Raw genomic sequence first — 22,442 nt, 5'->3', positions numbered from 1 at the left:
TAAAGTGTGATATTATTTTTCAGTGTCCAGCAATAATGAGCCACATTAAGCCATCAAATAAAGCATTTCATCCAAGATTTTGAAGTAATACCATTTAAAGTAGCCAGTCGCAAAATTATGGAAATCTGTGTGCTTTGGAAGCCATAATAATCATAAGATACTGGTGCATGGAAAATAGGATACTGAAATTAGAAATGACTAAACAAACATATAAGCAATCCTCTCTACCCTACAAAGGTAGGGTGAGGTCTGTGTATAGCCCCACCCTCACCAGACTCAACTTGTGGGAATATAATGCGTATCTTGTTTTAAACATACAAGCAATCCACTGGGGAAATTTCGACATTACTTGCACATGCAGAAAACAGAAGTTCAACAAACACTACCAAGTCCAAAACCATGGAGCGCAGACAAATTTTGTGGTACAAACAGCAACAATCAACTAATTCATGACATATACCTTTGTTGCCTCAGATGAATACCCCCAATCAGGGGATATATGTCGAATTGTAAATTTCTGCTTCTGAGTAATAGTTAAGCTCATCTCATCTTCAAGAGAAGAACTAATCTGATCTTGGTCAAATATTGTCATATACTCGTCAGGGTTGGATCCAAAAGTAGTTATATCAGGAGGATACGTACGATACTTGAAATCTTCGAGTTGTTTAAAAGCTGGTACAGGAGCTGCAAGGAAATACGAGTTTTCCAGAAATTAACTAACTCACATTCTAGAGGTAGTGGACATAAATTATCCTTTGGAGGTGAAAAAAATTATTACCCGTCTGAGCCTCCTTGTCGCTGAAATTAGGCCCCTTGTAGCTTTCATATGCTTCTATGGCCCTTCTCTCTGATGAGGTTTGAAGCATTGCCTATGGTACGTACAGACAGGAAAAAAGATGACTAAGTTTTAAAATTAAATAGCATAGCTGATATGAGTATATGAGAAGAGGCAGATGTTGTATTTGGCCAGAAGGCCCTGAAATAAGGTCAAATCTCACACTATATTTTAATGTTATATGCATCTACAGTCCTAATGAAACAGAGATAACTACAAAGTACACTTCTCTCACATATTCAGCAGCTGCAGAAACCCCGTAGTGATCCAGCATATCCTTCCACATCTGACCATCCTGGGTCAGATCTTGATGATGAGATTCACTTCTCTCACCTACAGAGGAACACTCTTATCAGCATATTCACATTTATCACTTCTGAACAATAAAAAGATGAGAACTCCATCTAAAGTTAAAAATAAGTACAAGAAACAACGCATACAAAAGACACGTGATGCAAATTACAGGATCAATACTATGGAGTTGGATTAAGATGGATTAGTAGTGATGATGTGGCATTTGAGTAAGTGGATACACATTGTAGTAAAGTACTCCCTCCGTCCCATTTTATGTGGCACCATTTCACTTGGCACGATGTTCAAGAAAAAGAGGAAGACTTTTGAAACTTGTGGTCTAAAATCATCCATAGATATTTGTGTGATTGAAATTCATTTCATTAAGGGTAAAAGAGCAATTTTAAAGATAAATTGTTTCTAATAATAGTAAGGTGACATTATTTTTGGGACGGACTAAAAAGGAAAGAGTGTCACATGGGACGAAGGGAGTAGTTAAAAGAGTGTCATTTCACTAAAGTTGTTAACACTATAGTCCCAAATTCTGTTATAGCACTCTAGATGAAAGTTGCCCGATAAGCAGTCCAATTGTTAGTTGGTTAGAAAGTTGTTAGCCCTATTCTTCTGTATTAGCTATAAAGTCTCAATTGTAACAGATCATACTCAATTCAATGAAATAACAATCTTCTTCTTCTACGTCTTCTTGCAATTCTCTGTATTCATAGCTATTATCTCGGAGAGAATCCTTGAGTAGCCATTAGCATTCTTCGAGCTTCAGCTCCTAGAGCTGTTTTCTTTGTGTAAGCATAACAATTGGTATCAGATCCACTCGATTCTTGGCATGAAAAGAACTAGAAGCAAGAGTCAAGGTCAATCTTCAGGAGAAATGGAGGATAGGTTGGTTCAGATTCAAGAACAGTTGCAGAAATTAATGGAGGGAATGACTTCCATGACTGATAGAAACTCTCAAGCTGATGAGGAATTGGGAGAAATCAAGGAAACTATGGCTCGTTTGGGAATTAGGGAAAAGGAAGAGAAGAATCTTCAAATGATAGAGCTGGGTCAGTGGAAATTCAACATGAAACCAGACCCTAAAGAGACACACCACTCTAGCAATTTCCTTACGCGTTGCTCTAGGGTAGCATTCCCCAAATTTTCTGGTCCAGATTTGAGGGATTGGTTGTGTAGAGTTGATCAGTTTTTTTTATATGGATGAGACTGCATTTGATCAAAGGGTAAAAGTGGCATCAATTTATTTAGAGGGTGAAGCCATTACTTGCCATAGGTCCTATATGAGATCTAGAAGTTCTATGTTGGATCCTTCTTGGACTGAATATGTGTGAGCCTTGAGTGGGAGGTTTGGGGAAGAATTTGAAGATCCTATGGAGGCTTTGAAGAACCTAACTCAGAAGGGTAGTGTGAGGGAGTACCAAGCTGAGTTTGATAGGTTGATGACAGGGGTGAACTTATCTACTGAAAACACCATTAGTTGCTTATTAGGAGGACTCAAAGCTGAGTTGAATAAGAATGCTAGGATACAACCTCCAAGAACCTTGATGCAAGCCTATAAGATTGCAATTTACAAGCGGAGGTGTTTAAAGCACAGGCTAAGTCCTGGGGTTTGGGATCTGTTGTTAGACCAGCACAAGGCCCTATACTGCCTACTCCCAACCACATGAAGCCACCCTTCTTTCAGAAAGCAGTAGTTCCATCTACTTCCTTCAAGAAACCAGTAGAGACACAGGCTAATAGGCCAGGCAGATTCAGCAGTAATAACAATGGAAGGAGACTGACTGCAACAAAGATGGATGAAAAGAGAGCTAAGTGTCACGAACTTAGACTTCCACTAAGACTTCCGTGCAGCACTCGACAACTTACGACTCTTTCACGATCTTGTAAGCTCAAGTAAGCCTTTTTGGACTAGATCACTAAGGAACACTAGATTTAAGAAAGACAAAAGAGCTTTTTTAAAGAAGACTTGTGTAATGACCTTGAGGGTGATTTTCGAAAATTTGTACAAAACACGCGTGAACAGTAACACGCGTGAACAGTAACTTTTTGGGCAGAAAATGCCCCTTTCTTCCCATTTCAATATTTTTCATCATTTGTTTGAGTTCTTGAACTCCTTGAGGTGATTTGAGAAGAGATTTTTGAGGCAAAGTGTTGGGTAAGTGATTTTTGACCTAAAACCTTCCTTTTTCATTAAGTTTTTGACGATTTTAACTCTTAAATTTTAGTTTCAAACCCCAAAAATCTTTGTTTCTTCCCTAATCCGAATTTAAGGAAAATTGTGATTTCCAACTCGTTTTGAGCTCTATTTTTATGGGTTTTTCAACCATGAGTTCCTTATTACCAATAGAATGGGATTGTTCAATAAATTTCCAGATTTGACCCTTTTCGAAAATAGTTAATTTTTGGACCATTTTACCCCCGGTTCCGAAACCTATCAATATGGGTGTCATTGGACTCCTTGTGACGTGTATGTTTCATTGTTGATAGTGGGTTGTCATTCCGGGCGCTGAATTCGAGAGTTGCTTGTCCGGTGGAGGTATTCGAGTGCGGCTTCGGCAATTGAGGTAGGTTTGGCTATCTTTCTTTGAGATTGAGATGGGGTAATTAGTCATTCATATGTTATAGACTTTGGGATGGGGTTGTAGTATGAGTTGAGAATGTTATATATATTGTGATGTCCGTGTGGAGGCTTATTTATTAATGTGTTGCCGTGACGGGGTTTATTTGTATTACATAGCCCGTGTGGGGGCCTTATTTGTTATCTTATTTGCTTTGAGAGCATGTGAATTATGATTTGCCTAAGAGAGAGGCTTGAGTATATTATTTGACTTGTGATGCTGCCTGAGAGATTGAGTTGGGGGTTTTAAGCATACTTGAGTATTGAAATATTGTTGAGAAAAGGGTGAATATTTAAATGAAAGTGTGTTCTCCCCGTTACTATTTATTGAGGGTGAATAGCATGTGTAGGTTAAGTTTTGAGAACTTTGAACCTTATACCACATGTGAGTTGATTATTACTTCCATGCATATGTGTTTTGATGCATTCATCCTCATTCATCATATCATGAAACATGGGAAGTTGAGAAATATGGAAATTCTTTTTGAGAAAGAAAATGAAACACCTTTAAACCTTTGTATCTTGAGTCCCTGACCGAGGCAGTTTTCCGGCAGGGTAGTGGATGCATTGTGATCCCAACCTTTGTATCTTACCGAGGCAGTTTTCCGGCAGGGTAGTGGATGCATTGTGATCCTAACCTTTGTATCTTGAGTCCCTGACCGAGGCAGTTTTCCGGCAGGGTAGTGGATGCATTGTGATCCCTTGACCACGAGGAGGTGGCAAGGATAACGAGATATTGTGATTGAGGTATATGGTCTGCGAGACCCCCATGGGTCCTGCTTGGTAGCACAGCTCGGCAGGTGTATACGACAGGCTGTGCGATAGTCTTGATTCCACCGTACCACCACATCATTGCATCATCATATTGCATTGCATTGCATTGATATCTGTGCTGCTTGAATTATCTGATTAATTGTGATTATGAGCTGTTATTATGGGTTTACTTTACTCGCGCCAATATATATATAAACTGGCAGCACCGATGCCGAAGTGGGACTTTTCTGTATGCAGGTGGAAGCGTTCCTTAGTTTATTTCATAGGTTTGATTAATTCCTTATACTCAGTCAGCTAAAACCTACTGAGTACATGTGAATTGTACTCACCCCTACTTCTGTGTCCCTTTTTGATGCAGATACTAGTCGGGGTACCCCACGTGGCAGTTAATATTCTAGCGGATTGTGTATTCTCAGATTAGTGGTGAGGTCCTAGAATTCGGATCGTCACTAGTCTATCTTTATTTTTCAGTCTTTTGTATCATTCAGAGACTTATGTTGTATCTTCAGATTCGAACCTTGTATTAGATGCTCTTTATACTTATGACACCAGGTTTTGGGATAATTTCTTTATTTTTTTTTCTTTTTATTTAAATCGTGGCATCACTTTCCCCTTTGGGAGTCTTGTATGAGTTTTATTTTTAGGGTTACACATCAGATTGGGTTTTGAGATGTGTGCCATCATGACCTCAGTTTTTGGGTCGTGACAACTTGTATATTGCTTAGGAAGATTGTTTGTTGCTTGATGGTTGTACAAATGAATGGCCCCTCCTATTTATACTATTCACTAGGGGCAAGTGCAAATAATAATTACTACACAAGTCCTTCCATATTTACAAACTAGTCCCTCTTCTAGAAATCTCTACAATCTAGAGTATTCTAAGGGCTATCAAGACTTCTCTACAATGTTCTAGATTTATCTAAATCTTTTCAAAAATTCTCTTAGACATTCTAGAGTCTTCTATTAACCTTTTCAAGACTCTAGATTCTCCCCCTTTCTGATAATCAAGTGGCGGGTCATGACATAAGGGTCTTTATTTTTTCTGTGATGAAAAGTATGTGTTGGGTCACAAACAATGTAGTCAAAGGCGCGCTTTAAGCGCATTTAAGCCCTGAAGCGAGGCTCAAAACGCGTTGAGCGCTTTGCCTCGCTCTATGTGCGCTTCAGTGTCGTCATCAAGGTTCAAAGGCAAACTTTTCCTTGCCAATGAGACTCTTCTTAAGAAGTGACACTAAACAATTGATATTTCACTTTATCATAATTTGTTTTCAATTTCTTTGGTCATATATTAGTCATGCATGTTTATAATTATTAGTCTTGGACTAAACATACATATTTGTATTTTTTTCTCCGTTTGCGCCTTTTTTCATTAAAACCCACGCTTTATTTGTGCTTCGTGCTTAAAGCCCCAACAGACCTTAGAGCTTTTTTGCGCTTTTCGCCTTTGATAACACTGGTCACAAATGCAAGACCAGCAGACAGATTTTCATGGTGGATGTGGTAGAGGAAGAAGACTTGGATACAGAAGATAAGGAGGAGGTTGATGAATTCATTACCATATCAGTCCAAGCATTTATAGGAGTGACTGGTTATCAGACCATAGAGTCACTGGCTACCATGAAAAGAGGCCATTGCAGGTCTTAATTGACACTGGTATTACCCACAATTTCATTGACTAAGAAGTGGACAAGATGCTAGGGTGTAAAAATTGATGTGTCGCATATTTACGACACTTTCGATGCTCAAAACGGTGGATTAGTGTGAGTTTCAAGCATGTTTCTGTGGATATGATGTGTGTTTTGTTCATTTTACAGGAAAACTAAGTCCTGCATGAGTTTTGGGATGATTTTGAAGATCTAAGGAATTTTTGCTGAGAAATGTTGCAGGCCAGGGATTACGAGTGCCACCACGGTCAGTGGTGCCCTGTACGGGCCATGGTGGCTGGCGTTATGCTGATATGGTTGAAGCTTGAAGCTGATGGAATTTTGGCTAAGTGGAACACCACGAGACCCTTCACTGGCTTGGAGTTCACCATGGTTCGTGATCAGAGCTCGTGAAGGACCTGTTGAAAGAAGTTGAAATTGTTCAAGGGAAGTACCATGGACCCCAATACGAGGCGTAGTGAAGAACACAAGACATGATGATTGCCCGTGAAGGAGCAAAGGCCCATGGGGTGTGATAGAGAATACGGATTGTGAAGCCTTGGAGTGAACTCTGCCAACTTATGTTTTCCTAGTTGGTTTAGGATTGGGTTTTGTACTTCTATAAATACCCAAACTCGTTTTACTTCAAGGATGACGGGTTTTTACCGATTTTTGAGTATTGTGACCATTGTGAGAACATACTTCGACTACTTTTCAAGATTCAAATGTGCAATCTAATCTTTTGTTCATTCTTGATTCATTCTTCGTCTTGTGAATCAAGGTTTACTTTTTCATATACGCAAGTATTGTCTCATGAATTCTATATTGATTCTTGATTCATTCCTTGCGAATATGAGTAGCAAAACCCATAACTAGGGTTGTGGGAACCATGACTCAATAATGAAGTAGGCAAACGTATATGTGATTGTCATATTTAGCATTACATTGTAGTTTTCTTCATCTTGTTTTCCTTTTAAAGAGCGCACGCGTTAAAACTCGTCTTTATTCATTACTTTCTCCATAGAGGGGTAGTAATTAAGAAAAAAAAACTACAACATAGATTTGAGGTCTAAACCTCCGTCTAAGAACTTGAGCCCGCGAGGGGATAGTTTTTTGAGATCAAAAGCAAGGGTTAGTTGGTAATACACTCTGAGACCGAAAGTTGATGAGTGAAATACATTTAATATGATTGGGAGATGTTTAGATGTACATAACTTGCTAGATTTTGCATGTGATGCATTGATACGATATCACCAATACCTAACGACTACTGAGTTACATGTCATGGGGAACACAATCCTAGTTACCATCTCATATTGTTTACAACCTTAAGTCTGTTAAAACATTTACTTACTAAAACAACAAAACCCCTCATTTACTTTATGCATGTTTATTGGTTGGAAATATTGACTACCACTGAGTTTAAATGCTAGTAGACTTATTTCCTCCGCATTCCCTTGGGTTAGACCACAACCTAGTTGGGTTCGATATTTGACAGCGACCGCTTTATACTTCTTAATTGAAGTGTAAGTTTGGGCGTATCAAAAACCATCACAATCATGGCTCAATCAGTCACTGTTGCAGATGGTAAACGAGTGCAACTTCTGTATGCAAAGATTTGCAGTGGGTAATGCAGGGTACTACATTTGCATCTGATTTTCTGTTACTTCCATTGGGTAGTGTGGATATTGTCTTAGGGGTGCAATGGTTGAATACTCTGGGCAGAATCTTGTTTGACTTCAAGAACAGGACAGTAGAGTTAAGATATAAAGGCAAAAGGCATGTGTTGAGAGGGGCTAGCACTACATTACAGGCAACAAGAGCTAAGGCAGTGAATAGGTTGGAGGGAGAGGATACTCGGTTCTTTATGATGTCCTTGCTAAATGATGTTGAGGAGCGACACTAGTGCCACAATATCCAAGCTGATCAAGGTATTACAGTTGCACCTGAATTATCAACATTAATTGATCAATTTGCTAGCATATTTGAATTGCCTACTACTTTGCCGCCACATAGAGGTACTTTTAATCACAGGATTCCATTGGTAGAATCTGCATGTCCTGTGAATAAGAGGCCTTACAAATACCCTGGTGTTAAGAAGGACATTATAGAAAAACTTGAGCAAGAGATGCTTGATCAAGGGGTGATACAGTCTAACACTAGCCCCTATGCTTCACCTGTGGTGTGTGTTGGGAAAAAAAGATGGAAGCTGGAGACTGTGTTGATTACAGGGAATTAAATCACTTGACCATTAAAGATAAGTTCCCAATTCCAATTTTAGAGGATCTTTTGGATGAATTATGGGGTGCTGTGGTGTTCTCTAAGATTGATCTTAGAGCTGGCTATCACCAGATGAGAATGTATGAAAAGGATGCTCAAAAGATAGCCCTTAAAACTCATGAAGGCCATTATGAGTTTTTGGTCATGCCATTTGGTTTAACGAATGCTCCATCTTCCTTCAAAAGTCTCATCAACTCAGTTTTTAAACCACTATTGAGGAAGACAGTGTTAGTCTTCTTTGATGATATACTCATCTACAGTAAGACTGTCTGATCACATCGAACATGTAAGGGTTGTGTTTGAATTGATGCAGAAGTTTCAGTTGTATGCTAACATGTCCAAATGTGCATGTGGGGTGCCTAAGGTTGAGTACTTAGGTCATTTTATTAGTAAGGAAGGAGTCTCTACTAATCCTAAAAAGATCACAGTTGTGGAGAAATGGCCTGTCCCAAGCAATATTAAACAGATGATGGGTTTCTTGGGACTTGTTGGTTATTACAAAAGGTTTATTCAAGGTTTTGGTTTTTAACAGGTAGACCCTTACATGATCTACTTAAGAAGGATGGCTATATCTGGACTGATAATTGCACTACAACTTTTGAGAAGCTTAAACAAGCTTTGATTTCTCCTCATGTTTTAGCTATGCCTGACTACTCCAAACCCTTTGTGGTAAAGACTGATGCAAGTGAAGCTGTATTGATGTAACAAGGGCATCCCATTGCTTATATTAGTAAGTCTCTGGCCCCTAGACATCAAGCTATGTTTGTATATGATAGGGAACTTCTTGCTCTCATTTTTGCTGTGTCTAAATGGTCACACTACTTACTAAGCGAGCTTTTCTTTCTAAGAACTGACCAGAAGGCTCTCAAACACTTGTGGAGCATAATATTCACACTGATTTCCAGGTTGCTTGCATATCTAAATTGATGGTTTTTGACTTTTCCATTGAGTACAAGAAAGGGGTTGATAACAAAGTTGCAGATGCATTATCTAGGATGCGTGAGTCTGAATTGTTGGCTATATCCTTAGTGTCTCCTCACGATCCATTGTATGAGCAAATTAAGAATTTTGGATACATGATGCTTCTCTCCAAACCTTGATCACTAAATTACAGTCTCATCCTTTTAAGTTCTTTACATGGTATAGCAATCAACTCAGATGGAAAGGTAGGTTGGTGGTAGGCTCAAATGCAGAGTTGAGGAAAACCATTATTGAGCTTTGGCATTCTACTAGTCAGAGTGATCACTCTGGTATGGATGCTACTGTTAAGAGATTGTAGTCTCTTTTTTATTGGAAGTCTCTTGTGCAAGATGTTAGAGATTTTATCAATAAATGTGACATTTGTCAAAGGCACAAGTATGATGCTTCTACACATCCAGGGCTTTTACAGCCATAGCCAATCCTTGATGGGGTTCAGACAGATACATATTTGGATTTTATTGAAGGTTCGCCTAAATCTGAGGGAAAGGAGGTTATATTGGTGGTTGTTGATAGATTGAGCAAGTATGGACACTTCATGAGCCTGCACCATCCATACACTGCACGATCAGTAGCTCAATGCTTCTTGGATCATGTCTATAAACTCCATGGTATGCCTGCTACAATCACCAGTGATAGGTATCTTGTTTTCCTTGGCAACTTTTGGCAAGAATTATTCACATTACAAGGTGTTCATCTGCAGAGAAGTATTGCTCATCACCCTCAAACAGATGGTCAAACTGAGGTCTTAAACAGAACTCTTGAAACCTACTTGAGGTGTTTTTGCTCTGATAGCCCTAAGGATTGTCCTAAGTATCTTCCACTTGTTGAATGGTGGTATAATACCACTTACCACACCACCATTGAATGTTCTCCTTATGAGTTCTTATATGGTCAGAAACTCTAACAACCCACAACTTCTAAGCAAAGGTCCGAACCATTATCTGTATGCGTATAGGCCCGAACCCAATGAATTTGATTGTGACTTGGTGTAAAGGTCCAATCATAAGTGTGGAAAGTGTATTGGATGTGAATTAAGGTTATAAGGGACTCCTGGCACAAAATTGAGTTGAAAGCTTCTCTATCGATTAAGTTTTCGTATAAGACCATACATGGTCAACTTCAATCGAGCATATCTCCTAAAATATGAAGAGTTATGTGGACCATAACATATCAAATTAAAGGCATTTGAGTCTAGTTTCCAACACAACAAACCGTTCATCAACCCGATATTTGTACATGAAGTTATGACTATTTTACTGAAACTGCCTTGCTGCGCGCCCGTGCCGTCAGCAGCGCAATAGCGTACTGAAGACAGTTGCTACTGCCTTGTTGCATGCCAGCTGCGAGCCCAATACGGTATTTTTGCGATAGTGCACATCAGAAACGCTATAAAAGACCCCAAAGTCGTGGTTCACCTCCCAAGTTCGAAAAGTTTCCCTAGAAAGAGAAGTTTTCAAGAACCCAACTTCCTCCGAGGTTCATCCATCATCCAAGGTAAGATTTGACAATAGAATTTCATAATTTCTTCATTTTAACACCAATTAATACCTCCTACACATTAAATTCATATACTTTCAAGAAAACTTCTCAAGAACTCATCTCCAAGGTTCAAGAAAGGTTTTGTGGTTCTTCTTCTTCCAAGATCATATTTTTTGGGTATTTGGAGCAATTAAGGTATGTAGGACTTCAATGAAGACTTCCTTTCATCCTCAGATCCAAAAGTTCAGATTTTTCAATATGATTTTCATGATTTTGTGAATTAGGATTCATATCCAATTATGCATACTTCTTGAAATTTAGTTTTCTTATGTTAATATATGACTATTGCTCTTGTTAAAGCGACTATGCATGAGTTTTTGCAAGTGTTTCCTAGTCCCAAGTTTTGAGCAAAGGTTTAGCATTTTATTTAATCTTGATGATTTCAAGCATGAATTTAGCAAATAAACTAGAGAAAATAGTCTAAAACCCCCCTAATCTATACCCAAAATCCCAATTACACGGGGGTCCTATATGCTTATGTGGCAAAGTTAGTGTATTTCACTCTCTTTGAGAGAGTGAACACCACAAATAAATATTAAAACTTTATTTTTAATAATATCTCCTCTTTTTTTCTTTTTTTTTACCTCTCTTTCCCATTGAATAACCTCCCCCACCCACCCACCCACGTGCCTTCATCTTCTTCATTTTCATATCTAACCTGTACTCTTCACATTCCTCTACAAAATTTCTTCATCAATCCTAACCCTTAAATCTACTTAGTTAATATTTTTCAATTAAAATTCTGAAAATAATAATCTCTTTCTATAAGAACTCATATAAAAAAATAAATTCTCCTCTCAAATGTGGACTCCAACAAACATGAGAAATAATTTCATTCTTACACAAATTTCCCTCAACACTACCCATATAATCTCACATAACATCTTCAACTCATTTAACCCCTATATTCATGCTATACTAATGAACAATATACAAAATACAAATCAAGACCCAAAAGTAATGAGTATCTTCAAAATGGAGAAATTCTAATTAATTGAATTGGGTTTGCTATTTTAACCAACATTAGGAAGAGGAAAAAACTAAATTGCATTAAGATTGTGAAATGACACAAAAATCCATGGAATAAATTGTGCAACAATGGAAGAAGCTGTAGAAAAATTCGATTGAAATATCAATACAGCGTCGTTTGGGAGAGAATTATTCTAGCCATAGAGAGTACTTTCACTCATCGGAAAAATTAATTGTTCTTTCTCTTCCCGGCGGGTTAATTGCGACAAGGAGGGGGTTGGATTTAGGGATGGTGATGGTGATGCCATCAGTTATAATGGAGGTTTTGTAATGGGTATAAAATGAAAAAAAGAAAGGAAAAAAATATAGTAAAAATAATTATAAATTTATTGTATTTATTATGTGGCATTGACGTGGCATTGATGTGGCGTGCGCTTGTATTACACCACAAGATACATAACTGATTATGGCATTTTAGGGTGACAATAATTACAATTTTAAATAGTTCAGGAGGGTGATATGACCCCCGTGTAATTGAAGTGTGTAGTTGGGATTTCGGATATAGATTAGGGGGTTTTAGAATTTTGTCAATTCCGTTGCATCCGGAACGTCGAGTTTGGTCTAGTTGAACATTGACTTAGAGCCCCGGTACCTTAATCGTCGTTTTGAGCTTTTAGGCCAAAAGTTGAGTTTTAGGTCAATAAAGGGTCCGGAAGGGTATTTTGGTCAAAACGACTTCTTTTCGAAAATATGACGATCCCATTGAGTCTGCAATGTCGAATTCAGTGTAGTAACATATCCAGTTTATTTTCCTCAGACCTTGAATGAGTTTTAAGGGTCCAATCAAGAGCATTTTTAAACTTGACAAACTGCTGTGAATTGTATTTTGGTGCTGAGTCCCTTACTCATTGCGATCGCGTCATATTCCATGCGTTCGCGAAGGGTCCTCCCCCTAGAGCATCATGATCACGGCCAAGAGGCTCGCATTCGTGAAGGTGTCTCAACCCAATACTACCCGATTGCGGGGTTAGTGTCCCACGATCGCGAAGGTCATTTTTTACCTGAACAGTGTTAAGTTGGGTTTTCTCCCATTTTTCCTCCATTCCGCCATTGTTACTCATTTGGGATCTAGGGATAAGGTATTTTTAAGCTAATTCTAGGAGAATCTCGTCTGGGTAAGCCCTCTTATATATTTTTTTTAATCAATTTCTCCTAAATTCCTCTTCTTAATTCATTCAAGAATCAACGTTTCAAAGGAAGATTTTACTCCCAAAACCTTGATTTCGCATTTCTTTAATTTTTGATGATTTCTTGGTCTATTTTTATGGTTTTTTCACCCACAAACTTCTCTGAATGAGTAGAACGTGTTTTCGAAAGAAATTTCCAGATCAACCCTTTTCGAGATTAATCAATTTTTGGACTATTTTACCCCCAATTCCGAAACTTATCAATATGGGTGTCATTGGACTCCTTATGACGCGTATGTTTCATTCTTGATAGTGGATTGTCTTTTTGGGCGTCGAATTCAAAGATTGTTTGTTTGGTAGAGCGTTCGAGTGAGGTTTCGGCAATTGAGGTAGGTTTGGCTATCCTTCTTAGGGCTGAGTTGGGGTGATTAGTCAAATTCTATGTTATAGACTTTGAGATGGGGTCGTAGAGTAGTTTGGGACAGATAATTTATATTGTGATGCCCATGTGGGGGCTTATATATGTTGTGTAGCTCGAGTGGGGATCTTATGTGATATTTTATCTGTGATTGAGACTGTGTAATCCATGACTTGACTGACTTAGAGATATGAAGAGGTTATTTGACTTGTAATGCCCGCCTCAAGGGTTGAGTTGAGGGTTTGAGCCTGCCTGAGTATTGAGATATTGTTGAGGAAGGGGTGAACATTTATTTTGAAGTATTTCCTTCCCATTACTGTCTATTGAGAGTGAACATCATGTTTAGGTTAAGTTTTGAGAACTTTGAACCTTGTACTACATGTTGAGTTGAATATTACCTCCATGCCTTATATGTTGTAAATGCAATCATCCTCATTCATATTATCATTGATCATTGCAAAGTTGAGAACTGTAGAAAATCTTTTTGAGAAAGAAAATGTGACACCTTTCATATATCCTTGACCACGAGTAGGTGGCAAGCGGATGAGATATTAGTATCATGAGTCCTTGGCCACGAGCTGGGTGGCGAAGTAATTGATACATTGAGATTGTGACGAGGAATATGGTCAGCGAGACCCCCATGGGTCCTGCTTGGTAGCACAGTTCAGCAGGTGTATACAACAGGTTGTGCGACAACCTTGATCCCATCGTACAATCATATCATTGCATCATCATAATGCATTGCATTGCATTAATAACTGTGATATTTGATCTATCTGTTTAACTGCGATATTGAACTGTAATTATGTATTTACTTTAATTGCGTCGTTCTATATAAATTGGCGGCAACGTAGCCAGAGTGGGACTTTTCTACCTGCAGGTGGAAGCGTTCCTTAGTTTATTTCCTAGTTTTTGATTAATTCTTTTTACTCAGTCAATTAAACCTACTGAGTACATGTGGATTGTACTCACCCCTACTTTTGTGTCCCTTTTTGATGCAGATCCTAGTCAGGGTATTCTGCATGGCAACTGATCTCATTCTCTTGCGGATATTTACTATTCAGACTAATGATGAGGTCTTGGGATTCGGACCACCATTAGTTCTAGCTTTTACTTCCACTCTTTACTATTATTCAAAGACTTATGAAGTATATCAGAATCGATCAGTGTATTAGATGCTCTTTACACTTATGATACCCGATTTTTGGAATTTTACTTGTTTTCAGCTTTTGTTTATTTTGCGGCCTGAGTTCTCCTTTGTGAGTCTCATATGAGTTTTAGTTTTAGGCTTACACATCTGGTGGGGCGTTGGGATGTGTGCCATCATGACCTTAGTTTTTGGGTCGTGACAATTCTATACCCTAGAAAGGTATAGGACAACCCTCCCAACTAGGATTATAAGTTGGATATCATAAGCTCATATGGTATATGTCGGTTGTAAGAAACTCCCCAGTAAAAGTATTATTGTTTCTACATGCTTGATTTATCATCTGATTTCTCAGAACAACAGCTTAGATATGTACATATATATGTATATTTTCAGTTGAAAACTATAGAAGAGAATTTCCATACAGATTAGAAAGCAGATTCTCAAATCATTCACCGAAATTTCAAGACATTCTACTTTCACTCATTAATTCATGATTATTGAAAACTGATAAGTTTTATAGCATGATATTATCGAAAATGATTATGTTTAGAGTCCCTTTACACACTCAGCACATTCCACGTACTGACCGCATACTTTTCTGTGCACTGCATCCTATTATGATATAGATTCAGGCGTTCGCTCTCACACTTGTGGCTAATCAGGTTGCAGCACTTCCAGTCTACAGTTGGTGAGTCCTCCTCATTCGGGGACTTCATGAAGTAGCTAGTACTTAGGATTTATTTTTAGACAGTTATTTGTTTTGAGGTAGCTGGGGGTCATGTCCCAAGAAACTTATTTCTTTTTCATTCCAGTTAGTAGAGGCTTTCATTCAGATATTAGTTGATCAATTCCATAGATATTTTCAGTCATTTCATTCAGATACATGAGTATTTATTTCAATTAATTATGTTTTAGCTTCTGCTTGCACTTCATAGAAGGTTAGTTTAGTTGATTAGCAACATGCCAGTACCAAGGGTCCGCTTGGGGTCGTTTCCAATCCTAAGTGTCGGTCACAACTAGGGTGTAGACTCGGGTAGTGACAAAAACCTCCAATTCACCTTCCTCATTTGGTGGGAGAGTCTTCTTCAGAAATGGTTGATAGGTCTCTAGATGCTAGGGAAGCCATTATTTCCCTCTTGAAATTTCATATGCAAAGGGCTCAGCAGAGAATGAAGGACATAGCTGACAAACATAGGTCTTTTGAAGTTGAAGATTGGGTCTACTTAAAACTTCAGCAGCAAATTTCTGTTACTGTGAGACCTTTCAACAAACTAGCAGCTAAATATGTTGGTCCATATCCTGTTGCTGCTAAGGTGGGAACTGTTGTTAACAAACTCTTACTTCCACCTGATGTCCTGATTCACCTCACCTTCCATGTGTCATTGCGGAAAAGGTGTCATGAACTTCCTGCAGCCATTAACCATCCCACTCTGTTTAACTTGTCAATCCCTTATTGTCTTCTACCTGAAGCTGTTTTAGAAAGAAGGTTGGTAAAGAGAGGTAACAAAGTTGTTGCTCAGGTGCTAATCAAATGGACAGATATTGATTCTCAACAGGCTACTTGGGAATTTCTTTCAGATGTTCAGCATAGGTTCCATTCATTTCAGCCTTGAGGTCAAGTCTATTCTCCTGTAGGGGGTATTGATGCAAGTTACAGGATCAATACTATGGAGTTGGATTAAGATGGATTAGTAGTGATGATGTGGCATTTGAGTTAGTGGAGATCAATTGTAGTAAAATAGTTAAAACAGCATCATTTCACTAAAGTTGTTAACACTATAGTCCCAAGTTCTGTTATAGTACTGTAGATGACAGTTACCTGATAAGCATTCCAATTGTTATTTAGTTAGTTAGAAAGTTGTTAGCCCTATTTTTGTGTATTAGCTATAAAGTCTCAATTGTAACAGATCATACTCATTCAATGAATTAACAATCTTCTTCTTATATCTCTTCTTTCAATTCTCTGTATTCATAACTATTATCTCGGACAGAATTCCTGAGTAGCCATTAGCATTCTTCGAGCTTCAGCTCCTAGAACTCTTTTCTTTGTGTAAATGTAACAATACAGAAGTAAATATCCAAGAGGAGGCATCAAGTTGATGACTGGTGTCAGATCTTAAAAGCTACACTTTCACTTTTTTTAATTTTTTTTTTTAATAGGTAATAATTTAAATGCTAGTGGTAAGATCTTTACACAAGCAGTATTCCACAACACAATTATACGGATACAATATTCATTAGTGGATAATTACAACATATAAAAGCCTAGAAAATGGTACTACTTAAATCCTATTTGGGCCATGAAAAACTATAAGTAGTTACGTGTTTAAATTTAATGGAATAACTCTAATGGTGTACAGTATTTGACCAACTCCAAAATGGACCTTCAGATGCTGATGTACCAATCAACATTAAGCTGAGGTTAAATGATTAGGGTAAATAAATAAATAAACCAAACACCCAGTTGCAAACACTTCTAACTCAAAAAAGCTACTGTTAAGAGTCCAGGTCAACAGTTTCAAGCCCAAGAACAAGCAGCCAGCCACACCAAACAAATTGACAAAAATATCTACCTACTTCATGACAAAACACAAATAAGTAAGCAAATCCCAAAGCTTTGAATTGCCAGTAATAGAAATCCAAAGCAGAGAATCATAAGGATCCATATGTCCAGAAGGTATGGCTCTTGCCTCAGCTTTTTCTTTGAAATCAGAGACTTCCAATTTCCTACTGAGGTAGGAAAGCAGAGGGAGAACTAGACGTATCTTGCTAGGCAAAGACAGGTTAGAATGCAACAATAACAACATACCCAGTGAAATCCCACAAAGTGGGGTCTAGGGAAGATAGAGTGTACGCAGACCTTACCACTACCTCGTGGAGGTAGAGAGGCTGTTTCCGAAAGACCCTCGGCTCAAGTGAGACCCTTGGCTCAAGTGAATGCATTCTACAATAATATTAAGCTATAAAAATGACAAACCTGAATGATGTTGCAACAGCAGACTGTTTGAATTCCCCTGCATCTGGATAAGTGAACTGTCGTCATTAATTGCATCAGCATAGAGAGGATCAATTTCTTTGATGCTGTCATCATTTAAACTTAACTGCTCCTCGAGCCTTCGCAATGCTTGACTCATCTCAAGCCCCGGAGAACTGATGACCTCCTCTGTTCTCCCTGTGGTGTCTGACGTCCTGTTAATATTGATGACTGCATCAGAGCAAATTTCTCCAGGGCTAGATTGGTTCTGGTATTGCTCATAAGATTCACTGGCAATGACAGTAGAGCCCGTATGTTGAGTAGAATAGGAACTTGGACTGGGAGAGAAAGCAGAAGAAATTGGAGAAGTTTCTGACATGAAGGCTGGATTCTGTCTACCCTGTGCTCACATGTAAAACAAATGATGTTAGGACTAATTATACTTTTCACATATTATATTGCAACTTACGTAAGTTTTAGATGATAAACAGGTTGATAAGATGCATTAAATAAATATTTAGTTCTCCAATGTTAGCTGTACATACAGATGAATAGATATCTTGGAAAGCACCTCCAACATCACATTATAGCAGCATTCACAGAGGATTAAAATTACAGACACGATGGTTGAAACTGAAGAACAAAAACTTAATGGTGAATAGATCTCCTTTGGTTGATGAGAAGTAATTTCAGGTGGTACCAAGAACTCTTATCATGGCATGATATTTATGTATACATGTTCCAGAAGACTGACCTCGGTTATGTCTCTGTAGTGAACCAAGACAATGTGGTCGTACGCACTGCCCAAGCATGCAAAGTTGTGAACAATTAAAAGAAAAAAATCGACAATCAGTAACCACCCAACTTTTTTCTCTGAGAGATTAAGAGAGAGAGAGAGGTGACAGAAAAGGAAGCTCTAGAATCTTAAGCTTAAGCGCATTCCATATTTGTTTTGTTCATTTTTTTGCAACTCCTAATAATTTCTCTATCATTTGAAACTCTGGAGAGTTCAGTGCCTCTTTCTTTAAAGTTATCATACCCATAAAACACCATTTTACAGATAAATAGAAGAAAGTACACTCACGGATCCAACATCCAATAGCTGCGTCTCTGGAAGTTTGTATTTTGCTCTCCATGTGCATAATAACAGTTCAGGGCTTCAGCATTTCCAACCTGGTCATGGAAGAAACAACTTGGAATTTCTTATTCAATGAAAAATTGTCAGGGAAACGCGAGATGAACATCAGATGCACACATTTTGAGGATTGATTCTATCCATGTGAAAAATACACCAAATTTTCTTAGAAAGTCATTTGTAATATCAACAAGACGAGTTTCATAAAAATGCTTACCTTAAGGCGTTCATGTGCCTCCCCAACAGTTCTCCCATCTTTCTTCTTGCGCCAACTATGACCATCTTTACGGAAGAACCTGAGGACCCTCTTGTTAAAGAGAAACAATGATCCGCCTGTTGATAGAACACTTTCTCAGATGATATGATGAAAGAGGATAACCATCTAAAAACAGGATTCCAATGAAAGAGGGTTAGGAGACTACTAGGTGGCTTTTGAGATGGCTCACTGGAGAGCTGGTGGTTCTCATGATTTCGCAGTATAAAGAGAACTTCAGCAGGTTTCAACCACCTGATTTGGGCTTCTCGAACCAAATCATTGATATCATATCCTGAAATATAGAATAGCAGCAGTTGCTAAATCTTCTAGTTCAGCAGATACATATCACTAAAACCCATTCTCAAAGCGGCAAAATTCATAAGGTCAATCAGTAGTTTCCCAAAGAAAACAACTATATTAACAAAGTAACAGTTTCAGGTGGTTACTTATGGAGAACAACTATAAAATTAGAAAGTTGAGTCATAATAGAAATAGTGACAACGGGATTATATTTGGTGTGCTGTGCGCACTACAAATTTAAATTACACATATGTTATGCTAGATCAGAACTCTTGGATTTTGTTCTGTTACATGTCTCCGAAATGAAGACCATAAGACGTTTGAAGCCTTTGCCAGGGAGTGTACAAGTAGTTCTTACAATCCAAGGACTAGCTTCAAGTACTGAAGTCATTTATCTGCCAGAACAGTTAGAAGTGATAGATTGCTTTATTGTCAATACAGGTTCATATTTCTTACCTCATTTATCGTCACAAACCATCCCATGTAGGCTCTTTCACTATACCAACCAAAATCCCTGTAGTTTCACAAACTTTTAGGGAAGGAGTAGTGGCCCTTATGAAACTTGGAGCAGGGTACACAGATTTTCTGCTCTTTTTTTCCTCTTCTAAAAATACTGAGAAAGTAGATATTAATTATGGCCACATCACACACATTTGCTTCTCAAAGGAAACATGGCTTTTCCAATTTCAATCAGGTAAGCTAGAGTTAGCAATGCTTCAATTGACAATATTCATCCACTACCACATCATTTATTTATTTATTCATCGACGTCCTATTATAAAAAATATGAGCATTCTCCTGACTACATTGGATAATGCCACCTACAGTTACTCTCTCTCAGTACCATTACTCCCTTATGCTCTAGTAGGCACCGAAAATTCATGTGACGACTTTATTGAAAATTTGCATAAGGATTTGGTAGGTCCCTTGGGGCTTACTATATCGTGATCGAATTGGCCAAGGGAAACAAAATCGCTAAAATGTGTTTCTGTAGTGTGAAGTGGATTGATCATAGACAATAGACTTGTCAAGTGGAGCGTCATCAACCCATGAAACAGTTCATATAAGGGTTTCTTATACAAAAATACGGGGCACCAAAAAAAAATATTCAGCTAATGGCCGCATGTATATGTAGTGTATCTATGTTGTATAAATAGTGTATAACAGTCTATACATGATGTATAAGTACATATAAGAAATGTATGTATCTATACATATTGTATAAATAGTGTATAATTGTCTATATATGATGTATAAGTATATATAAGAAAAGTATATACATCCATATACAAGTTATACAACATTTATACATTGTTATATAATGTGTATACAATATATCTTATTGTATAAATAGTGTATAGCCATGTATATATAATGTATAAACAATGTATCCACACTATTATCACAAAATCAAATGAAAAAAAATGGATATTGATTCTACTATTAATTTAAAAGGATAACAAATTTACTAGAACAAATATAAAAAAATTCAAATTTTAAGAGCGGGAGAGAGAAGAATAAGAACCCATTTGGCCATAGATTTTGAAAGCATTTTTAGGAAATTTTTTGGCAAAATTTGTTTGGGCATAAAATTTATCAAGTTTTGGGAATTCTTTTTTGGAATAAAACCCAAATCCCAAAAACTACAAGAAAGTGGAATTTTGGGCCAAAATATACTTGTTTAGTTCTTTTATAATTTTAAAATTTACCCCAAATTTTATATTTTATAAATAAAAGCCCATTAATTATGACCAACAATAATTCTATCTACCCAACCCCTCAAAGTAACAATGTTGTTTTGTCTTCTCAATCATCTGATCAGGAAATGCATGCTTGTCGTGGTGGGAAGATTATATTAAAGAATAGCTATTTACTATTGTTTTTTACTCCCTCAATTTCAAAAAGAATGACCTCCTTTCCTTTTTAGTCTGTTTCAAGAAGAATGACCACTTTCTTTTTTTGGCAACACATTTCCACATGGCATGTTTCAGGCCACAAGATTAAAGAGCATTTTTGTACACTTGACATAACTTTAATTTAAGACCACAAGATTGAAAGTTTTCTTTATTTTCTTAAACTCCGTGCCAAGTCAAACCAGGTCATTCTTTTTTAAACGGAGGGAGTATTATTTATTTATTTTGCAAAGGTGGATCTTCGTAACTAATTGTAATAGCAGGTAATTTTGTTATTAGTAGTTTTTATTAAAATATTGTATTATAATTTTTAGATAATGTTATTATCCAGTGCATTATAAAAAATGATAAGTTTGTGTCAAACTTGTGGGTACTTTTAATAGTTTTTTGAACTTATGGTATAAATCATGCTTCGTGTTTCTTTTTTAAAAAAGTGATATATATTACCCAAAAGCTATAGGTGAGACATGTTCAAACTTCAATCCAAACTTTACCCGAATCCAGTTTCCCAAAAATATTGAAAATCTATGGACAAACGCCAGCTAAGAGTGGAGCAAAACTTGGGCCATTTTCGATAATTAGCTGATAATTGGGCCATTTTCCGCTAAAATAATGACCGATTGGCCATTCCTTTTAATTTTCTCTTCATATAACCTCTCAAAATAGGCCCCTAATTTCTCCCCAAACCCTAATTGACCCGACCCTCTTACTTGAGGGGTTTGAGTTGGGTTCATTATTTTGACCCCTTAATCAAATTTGTTCATGAACCGGTCCATAACCCATTGGCTAACAACAACAACGGCGACGACATACCCAATGTAATCCCACAAGTAGAGTCTACGGAGGGTAGAATGTACATGAACTTTACCCCTACCTTATAGAGATAGAGAAGTTTCCGATAGACCCACGGCTAACATAACTCCCGTCAAACAGTCTGAAAAAAGGGAATACAGTTATGGGTGCAATAACAACAACAAATCAACGTGAAATGGGGAGTGTAACACAACAAACAGGGGAAAGAACAATAACAAAAGCAAGATAATGCAATAATCATAGCACAAAAAATACCAATGGAAGTCAAAATCGAAAAACAAAAAACTTCAAGTATAGTGCTAATACTACGAATAAGAAAGAAGGTCAAAAGTATAACAACCAAGCCTATCACACA

General features: G+C 37.6%; 1 protein-coding gene across 1 annotated transcript in view; it reads right to left on the bottom strand.

The window, feature by feature from the left end:
• The window catches only part of LOC129880570 (calmodulin-binding transcription activator 4), a 47,731-nt gene that overhangs the window by 17,672 nt on the left and 7,617 nt on the right, over positions 1-22,442 (bottom strand). The window contains exons 2-9 of the mRNA XM_055954657.1: positions 19,228-19,353; positions 19,023-19,138; positions 18,755-18,843; positions 18,425-18,470; positions 17,674-18,070; positions 1,071-1,168; positions 779-869; positions 461-684 (exon numbers count right to left, since the gene is read on the bottom strand). Of these exons, the coding sequence (XP_055810632.1) occupies positions 461-684; positions 779-869; positions 1,071-1,168; positions 17,674-18,070; positions 18,425-18,470; positions 18,755-18,843; positions 19,023-19,138; positions 19,228-19,353 (1,187 nt within the window). The remainder of the gene's footprint in view (positions 1-460; positions 685-778; positions 870-1,070; positions 1,169-17,673; positions 18,071-18,424; positions 18,471-18,754; positions 18,844-19,022; positions 19,139-19,227; positions 19,354-22,442) is intronic.

Source organism: Solanum dulcamara, chromosome 2 (genome assembly GCF_947179165.1).
Source record: "Solanum dulcamara chromosome 2, daSolDulc1.2, whole genome shotgun sequence".
NCBI classification, from domain to species: Eukaryota; Viridiplantae; Streptophyta; class Magnoliopsida; order Solanales; family Solanaceae; genus Solanum; species Solanum dulcamara.
Note: the sequence above shows the minus strand (reverse complement) of the source record. Positions and strands in the feature narration are given on the sequence as shown.